General features: G+C 47.9%; 1 protein-coding gene across 3 annotated transcripts in view; it reads right to left on the bottom strand.

The window, feature by feature from the left end:
- The window catches only part of Eepd1 (endonuclease/exonuclease/phosphatase family domain containing 1), a 109,799-nt gene that overhangs the window by 5,494 nt on the left and 96,184 nt on the right, over window positions 1–8,121 (bottom strand). For all 3 annotated transcript variants that reach the window (XM_021207033.1, XM_029543454.1, XM_029543455.1), the window contains exons 5-6: window positions 6,375–6,509; window positions 3,625–3,763 (exon numbers count right to left, since the gene is read on the bottom strand). In XM_021207033.1, the coding sequence (XP_021062692.1) occupies window positions 3,625–3,763; window positions 6,375–6,509 (274 nt within the window). The remainder of the gene's footprint in view (window positions 1–3,624; window positions 3,764–6,374; window positions 6,510–8,121) is intronic.

The following is an 8,121-nucleotide window of genomic DNA, read 5'->3' as shown; positions in this document are numbered from 1 at the left end:
TCCCTCCCTCCCTCCCTCCCTTTCTTTCCTTGTTTCTTTCCTTTTCTTTTGGAGATTGAACATGAGGCAAGGACTCTTATCCAGCCCCATTTTTACTTATTACTGCAAGACAAGAATTCCTAAATTGCCCAAGCTGCCTGTGATCCAGGTAGGCCTTGAATACGAAATGCCCCCATTTCAGCTTCCCATAATAGACAGGAGGAGGAGTGGTCACTACTTCCTGTCCCATCCAAGGAGAAAATAGTTGGGTGACTCTGGTCTTTGCCACCTCTCAGCTACCAAATGAAGAGAACAGTTCGTTTCCTGATAGTTGTTGACAAGTGTACAGGAGCCCAGAGTTCCTGTAAGTGCCTGGCACAGGCTCTCCCAAGCAGTGCAGACCTCCTTCCTTCTCTCCTGAGCCACGTTAGCAAGAGTCTACCGGAGACAGAGCAGCAGAAAGGACTTTCTTGTGTGTAAATAAGGGCTACAAAAAGAGGGCAGGGGACAAGTGGAAGGGTTGTCCCTTTGAAGTATTTTAGACATTTCTCTCACCACCTGGCCTGCAGGAAATGGATAGTTATGAAGTATTTCCCAAGTAATATGAATAGTAATTCCAAAAGAACAATGGCTCCCAGCCAGGCTCGACTAGATTCCCATGGACTGGGCGGACCCTTGTGGAGAATTTACTGCAGGGAAGCCACAGTCCCTAGGTAATGAGGTTTCTGTTGCCCCCTGTGAAAGGCAATTTAGAGAAAGTTCATAAACAAAATAGAATATCCAAGACCCTCAGCAAAAGCCTTTTCCATGGTACTAATATTCACCCACTATTATTAATGACAGCTAAAGGGAAGAAATCTAAAGTGAAATGATACAAGAGGCCAGCAGAGGGCACCTGTGTGCTACAAATGACAGCCTACCCTGGGAGGACTCATGAGAAGCTTCTCCCACTTCCTAAAACTTAGATCACATCCAAGGTACAAATCAGGGTGAGCCTGAGCTGTTTTGGAAAACCAATGCCGTTTTCTCATAGGAAAACCAACTTGAGAATATTGCTGAACAGACCCCCAGGTCTGATGACCTTGGTCAAGTGCAGTCACAGAGCCCTCACTACAGATCACACACTGTACTGACGACTTCCTGGACAGCATGTCATTTAATTGTCACGGCTCCCATGAGAGAGATGGCATTACATTCTCCTCTGTGCAGGTAGAAAGCTCAGACTCTGAAAACTGAATAATTTGCCCAACATTGTGGAGGTGGCTCTCAAACCCAGAGTTCTTCCCAAAGAGGGAGGGAGGAAGAAGCCCAGGGTGTGGACTGCTGTTCACCCTGACACATGGAGAGATAAGGTGAGGGTCTGCTGTACAAGCAGACAATCAATCTGTGCCAACAGGAGGAAGAGCTCTGAAAGCTAGCACGTGGACTGACTAGGAAACCTGAGGTTCTGGGAGACTGAGGCAGACGGCTCCCACATAAATGAAGAAGGCTTTCAGTGGGGTGCAGACCTGACTACTGGTGGGAAAGGGCGACTCTGCAAGCAGTCGGGAGGCCGGGGTCAGGGGTCAATCAGCCAGCTCTGTGTAGCTTCCCAAATGAAAACAAAGGCTCCTTTTGAATGGGCTCATCCAGGCTTCTCACAACCCTCTCTTCAGGCTCAATATGTGTCAGAGGTGACATGGCCGCAGCTTGGCCCCCGAGAATGTGCAGCACGAATTCTCTTGATCACACACCTGGGTTGGGCTCCCTAGTCACTGTTTCCTGACTTCCTAGGAGTGAGAAGAGAAAGTTCTGGGCCAATTTTTCCAGAGATTCCCTTGATTTAGGAAGGGCCAACAGCACCCACTGAATTGGCTCCCCGCTGGCTGAGGTGCACTCCCACCTTTGGGCCTTCCTAGAAGATACCAGGAGCGAGCGACACTGGACTCACAGAGGGAGACCTTGTCCTCAGGCCCTGATAAGGTTGAAAGAAGGTTTTGTGAAAGGACAGGCACAGGATCCCTGATGCCAGCTGGGTTTCACTTTCCAGACCAAGGCAGAAAGGCCTGGAGTTTTCGGAATCAGATGTTTCTGTCTCTCGGGCGGGATTGGGGGGGGGGGCTTTATCTTCCTCTGAGCAGAACCGGCACTCATCTATCTTCCTTCGCTGCAGGCTGAAGCACTTCCTGAACCTCCTGGGTGGCCAGTTAACCATTAACTGGGTATTAGTGAGGACCAGGGAATGGGGGGGGCATGAGTCACTGTCCCTACCTGAATGTGTCAAGGCCGAGTCATGCTGTGGGTCAGTCAATAGGCCCTTGGCAGTGTGGAACTTGCCTCAAGTTTTCTGATAAACTCCTGAATCTCTCCCTGGAAACCAGGGAGTGGTATCTGCTTATGACTCTCAGGAAAATTATGAAAAAGCCTCTTTGTTTCCTGCATCTATGAGATAGAGACGAATAGAAATGTCCACAGATATGAAAAGGTCCCGAGTCATCCTTTTGCACTGGTGAGAGACTAGTTGTGGATGAGGAGTTTCCTCACATAGTTTCCCCACTTGTTGGATGTGGTATCTCAGTTTGAACCTGCTCGTGGTTTTCAGCCTGAAGATCCATCATTTAAGTAGAATGCTGGTCAGAGCAGGTCCTGACTTGGAAAAGAAGCTTGTATATTCATATTCATAGTGTGCAAAGGTTGAAGCAACCCAAGAGCCTACCAACAGATAGACAATAAAATGTAGCACATACAAACAATAGAGTATTATTCAGCCCCCGAAAGGATGGAATGTCTGGCACATTATACACCACTTATCTGGAAAATACTAGGCTAAGTGAGAAAAGCCAGACAGAGGGAAACACCATGTGCTTCTCCTCATTTGAAGCACGTCATCAAATTCATAAACAGAAAGGATACTATGGTGGCTGTTGGGTATGTAGAAGGGACAGAGGACCAGGATTCAGGAGGTACAGAGTTCCAGAAGGAAGATGGCAGCTCCAGAAGGAGAGAGATGGTGGTAGCCAATGCACAGAACTGAGTATATACTGAATGCCACTGAACTGCACATTTGCCAATCATACCAGCAAACTTTATGTCTATCTTATTACAATAAAAGGGCTTTGGAAATGTAAATTTATAACTGGACAGAAGCATTTCCAAAGCCAATTATTGACTGAATCTCCCACTATGATGGGACAAGTTGGTGACAAGAAGTCTAGGAAGTTGGAAGAGCCGTCAAGACTCAAGAATATGGGAAGGATTTTGAGGTCTCCAGCTGCAGTTCTTCACCTTGTCGCCCCCTGTCCCTCCTTCACAAGAACACAGGCAGATCTTCAGGTGGTACCATCAGAGGAGACAACCCAGGAAATGTCATCACAGCAGAGGAATATTGCCACTTATATTTCTTCCTCTAGTCCTCTCCATCCCGGAGGCTGACAGACCACATCACTGGTACCTTGACACCCACCGGAGATGCCCTCAGACACAAAGGAAGGGCATGCAGAAAGGTCAGCCAGGATCCACAAGAGCAAGGAGTATGATTGCCCCTGGATCTGTGACTTCTGCTAAGTGGCTGGGCTAAGAGGTCAGAGGTCACAGAGATGTCTGGAAAGAAGCACCATTGCCTGCCCTGAGGAAGCGTCGCCCATCCACAGAGATGGAGACCCCTACCTTTCAGGGTTTCCTGGAGGGTCAGTGCAAAGTTCAATAACCGGTGGCCATCACTGTGATTCTTGCTTGAATTCTCAGCTCCTGGGAGGGCCAGGGCTGTCAGCTGGAGGTTAACCAGGGTTAAGTCATTACTTCCCACCTGGGTAGCAGGAAATAAAGCAACAGGGAAAACCTTAGATGTTCATATTTCTTTCTTTTACAATAGATTAATAATAAATGGTTTTCTACACACAGTTGGCAATGATAAATAGAAGCAAAGATAATTCGTATGCATAAGAGGCAACACAAGGTATTTTATTTTAGATTTATTGACTCTGAAGTCTACAACTCTAAAGATCAGCCTTCTGCCTCTATTCCCTCAGACCTGAAAAACTTTACATATCTGGAAGTGGGAGGATTTTTAGTAAACTTTTTGCACAACTGTATGCAAGAAGGAAGTGTCTCTAGTATCTAGATGTTACAAACCCAAGGCCATTCTCTACAAGGCTAGCTTGATGTTCCCCACCCACTCATCTTTGTTCCTTTGGAACCAATTGTGTACTAACATCCACTTTAACCTGATTTCTCTGTAAGAACCAAAGCTTACCAACCAACCAAAGGCGGAAGATCTATCTGGAGCCTGGGCCCCAGGGTGGCTCTCATGGTCTCCTGGTGGTGTATACGTGTAAGGATGTTTTATCTTCTGGGCTATCATAACATTGCCTGCCTGCTCTATGTTTAGCAAGTCTGTCTTTTCTATTGCCATGGCAACAAACACTAAACACTGCTGAGAAAGGATGAGTGTACGGGCCCCAAGATGTGGCGAGTACCAGTCTTATCTTGCAGGTGTGGCCCCAGTTCACCATCACCATCAGGACTGACATCTCTACAGATGCCACTGTCACCACCAGAGAAACCACCTTGAGGTTTGGACTGAGTCATGCTGCCCATGAGGATAAGCTGTCTGTGTCCTAGACCACTGACCATGCCTTGAACGTGACTTGAAGAATAAGAAGGCAAGGGCTGTGCTGGGTGATTGCTTCCAGTGATTTGAAACCATCACTCCCAATGCCAGAGCTAGTATTTTCTTTATTAGCCTATTAAATATAGTTTGTCTTTTTATGTTAGCTAAAGACAGTGTTTACCAGGTTGCTTTTGTAAGGTGGTAGGCATGGTAGCTATTCTGTGATGCCTGCACTTGGGGAGCTGAGGGGGGCAGGACTGGAAGGTTCACTATGTAGGCCACATAGCAAGACTCTTTCTCAAAAAATAATAACACCAGCAAAAATACCAGCTTGCTTTTTAGCTATGTGAGCTGGTTATGGCTGCCTGTTCCAGTTAGCTAGAGCCAGGACAAATAATTTAAAAGTTAAATGTATTGTTAGGTTTAAAGATAATTCTGGCCAACTCATGGATCAGAACCACAGGTGCCAGGAATACAAGACAGAACCTCATCAATATGGCAGGAAGACAGATTGAAGGAGCCACTTGGTACCACAGCCGACACATCTGTGTGAACATACACCAACTTGATCAGTTTTACTACTACAAGTTCGAGAGATGGGACACAGGCTTATACATCCCATGATAGAGACACAGGTTGTCCCCAAGCCCCACCTCCTCCTGGAGTTAAATGATGCTGGGCTTAGGGGGTAAGTTTAAGGCCCCAGAGTTACTGGGGAGCACCCAGAAAGAGAGGGTCACAATGCCCATAGAGAACGGCTTGCCGGGCTCTCGAAAGCGATCAAGCTGTCTGACTTGGAATTCACGGGTAGGTAGTGATGAGGTCCACTGCCTCTGTGGTGACTTTCTGGCTTCCATTCATGTTGTCCATCATCAAAGCACTTCAGTGTTTGGGAACACGGTCAAGAGGTCTGCAGGCCACAGCAGAAAGATGCTGCTGAGACCCACACTACCCAGCTGCTCTCAGGCAGCTGCTTCTTCATGGACAAGGATATAGAAAGAGAGGCCAGTGACAGGGGTCCCTCTGCCCAGAGCTCCGTCTGGGTCCCACCTCCAATCCAACAAGCCTCAGGGGCCCATTCTTCTTGGCATCTAAACAATGAGGCCTGAGGGGCAGTTGAGGAGAAGAGGCTCCTTAGAGCAGCTCTGCCAAAGGTGGCCATTCTGACCCCATCAGCTAGTACCAGACGGGAGGAGAGCCAGGGAACACACTTGAAAACCACCTGGGCCCAATCGCAGATGGATGAGGCTTGGGTTGGGAAATGCCTGATTTTAAGATGGGTGATTCTGCAGTACATATAGCATGTATGGGGACAGCTGTATGAATTCCCACTTTCTTTCCTTTCCCTCTATCTATCTGGCTACCTATGTATCTGGCATTTATCTATCTATCTATCTATCTATCTATCTGTCTGTCTGTCTGTCTGTCTATCTATCTATCTACTTACCTACTACTTGCTTTTAAGAAGGAGTTTTTATTAAATTGCCTAGGATGGTCTTGAACTCTTGGACTCAGGCAATTCTTTTGTCACAGTCCCTGTTGCTGAGACAACAAGGGTGCCTCACTCCTCCCAACTTACTATCTTCCTTCTTGTTATGGATTAGATTTTTCTTGATCTAAGATGCCCTCAAACATCCCTTCACTCCTGCCCTGTAGAAGGTCACCTACCAGGGAGCTTCCAGAATAGGTACTAATCCTACCCTAAGAGAATACAATCAAATAAGAAAGATGTGGCTTCTCTGGGTCCATGTCACAAAGACTTCCCCTATGGAAGGAACTGGATTTTGAGGTGACAGGAAGCAGGTACCTTGAACCTGGCGAGGAATGGGCTGGGGCCCACAGTCTTAGCATGACCGTTGCTGGGTGAGCTCTCCCGCCCGGGGATGTCTCTCAGCTCCACGTTGGCTGCTGTGTCCCATAGGAATCCAGAGTAGCAGGGGCCCTGCGGGGCAAATGGAAACAGGGTCGTGCTGCCAGGTTCTGAATTCCAAGAGGCATACCACATAAGATAAAGCAGAAGGGCCAGACATAAAATGGTAGGTTCTGCCTTGGGTCCTCGTGGTCACTCACATGGGGTGCTTCTATAATGAAGAACATGCCTCCAAGCCACGGTGCACCCCACACTGATGCCCACTGCAGAGTTTTACTCATGGCCAAGAGTGCCTAGCACATACCAGGTACAGAATTGCTTTTGAATGACCACATGGCATGAGGCAACAGCTTCTATCTGCACTTGACAGATGAGGCCACTCCTGTTCGGAGAAACTGAGAAACTCCCCTAACATCCCACAGCATGCAATATGTGAGTTCAAAGACTCTGATGGCTGGTATGCTTATGGGTAAGTTACCACCTGCACAAATGGTGCCTAGCCCCTCATCACCTCTCAGTCAGTATTCACCAGATGGGTGGCGGTCAATGCTTAGGAGTTCTAGTGATTTGCAACTGGGCTCTCTGCAGATGGACAGGGCAGCACACAGAGATCTGAAGCCTGGGTCAGAGGCCCTGATGGGGTGGTGCAGAAAACTTGGTCAAGCCCCCCCCCCAATCTGGCTCTAGGAACCAGAGAAGTTGCTTCCTTCCATTCTCCTTGCTTCGGCCACTGCCTCTGGGACCTTATAGAAAAAGAAATGCATCAGTCTGCCTACTCTGGCTGATCCACTGCTGGTCACCAGGGCATTCTTACGTGTTTGACACCAGGGACAGAGCAACAGGTCATCAAACAGGCCAGCAGCACTTGACCCTGCTCCACTATGTTGCAATGGGAGAGGAAGTAACCTTTAACCTTAGCCACCTCTGCACAGTCATTGCCACACGCAAAACCTCAGCTCATAACCCAGCCAGATATTTGACAGGAACGCCACACTTAAACAGGAGGGAAGTAGGGAGGACATGAACATGAGTTTTATGTTGTGTAAGAATCTCCTTGCCCAGCTTGGGGACTCTTATGGAAGAGTAGGAGGGAGGATTTTGGTTCGGAAGGGAATAGAAACTTCACAGGAAGCCAAGAAAGTCAACTAACCTGGACCCTTGAGACTCTCAGAGACTGAACCACCAAGCAAAGATCATACACATGCTGGACCTAGGCCTCCCTGCATATATATATGTTCCAGGGTCTCGAACAACTGGAGCTGGGGGGTTATCCCAAAAGCTGTTGGCTGCATATGGGATATGTTCTTCTAGCTGGGCTGCCTTGTCTGACCTCATTGGTAGAGGATGCACCTAGCCTCAAAGAGACTAGATACCTGGGGGGGGGGGGCTCTCAGAGGAGAAGGTAAAGGAGCATGGGAGGAAGGACTGTAGGATGGGGTGACTGGGAGGGGGACAGTGAGAGGAAGGTAAAGTGAGTAAGTAGATAGGAAGGAAGGAAGGAAGGAAGGAAGGAAGGAAGGAAGGAGGGGAGGGAGGGAGAGAGAAAAAGAGATAGGAAGGAAGGAAGAGAAAGAAGAAGAAGAAAGAAGAAAGAGAGAAAGAAAGAAAGAAAGAAAGAAAGAGAGAGAGAGAGAGAGAGAGAGAGAGAGAGAGAGAGAGAAAGGAGGGAAGAAAGAAAGGAAGG

This window comes from Mus pahari, chromosome 10, assembly GCF_900095145.1.
Source record: "Mus pahari chromosome 10, PAHARI_EIJ_v1.1, whole genome shotgun sequence".
Taxonomy (NCBI): domain Eukaryota; kingdom Metazoa; phylum Chordata; class Mammalia; order Rodentia; family Muridae; genus Mus; species Mus pahari.
The sequence above is the reverse complement of the archived record's forward strand: the minus strand, read 5'-3'. Positions and strand labels throughout refer to the sequence as shown.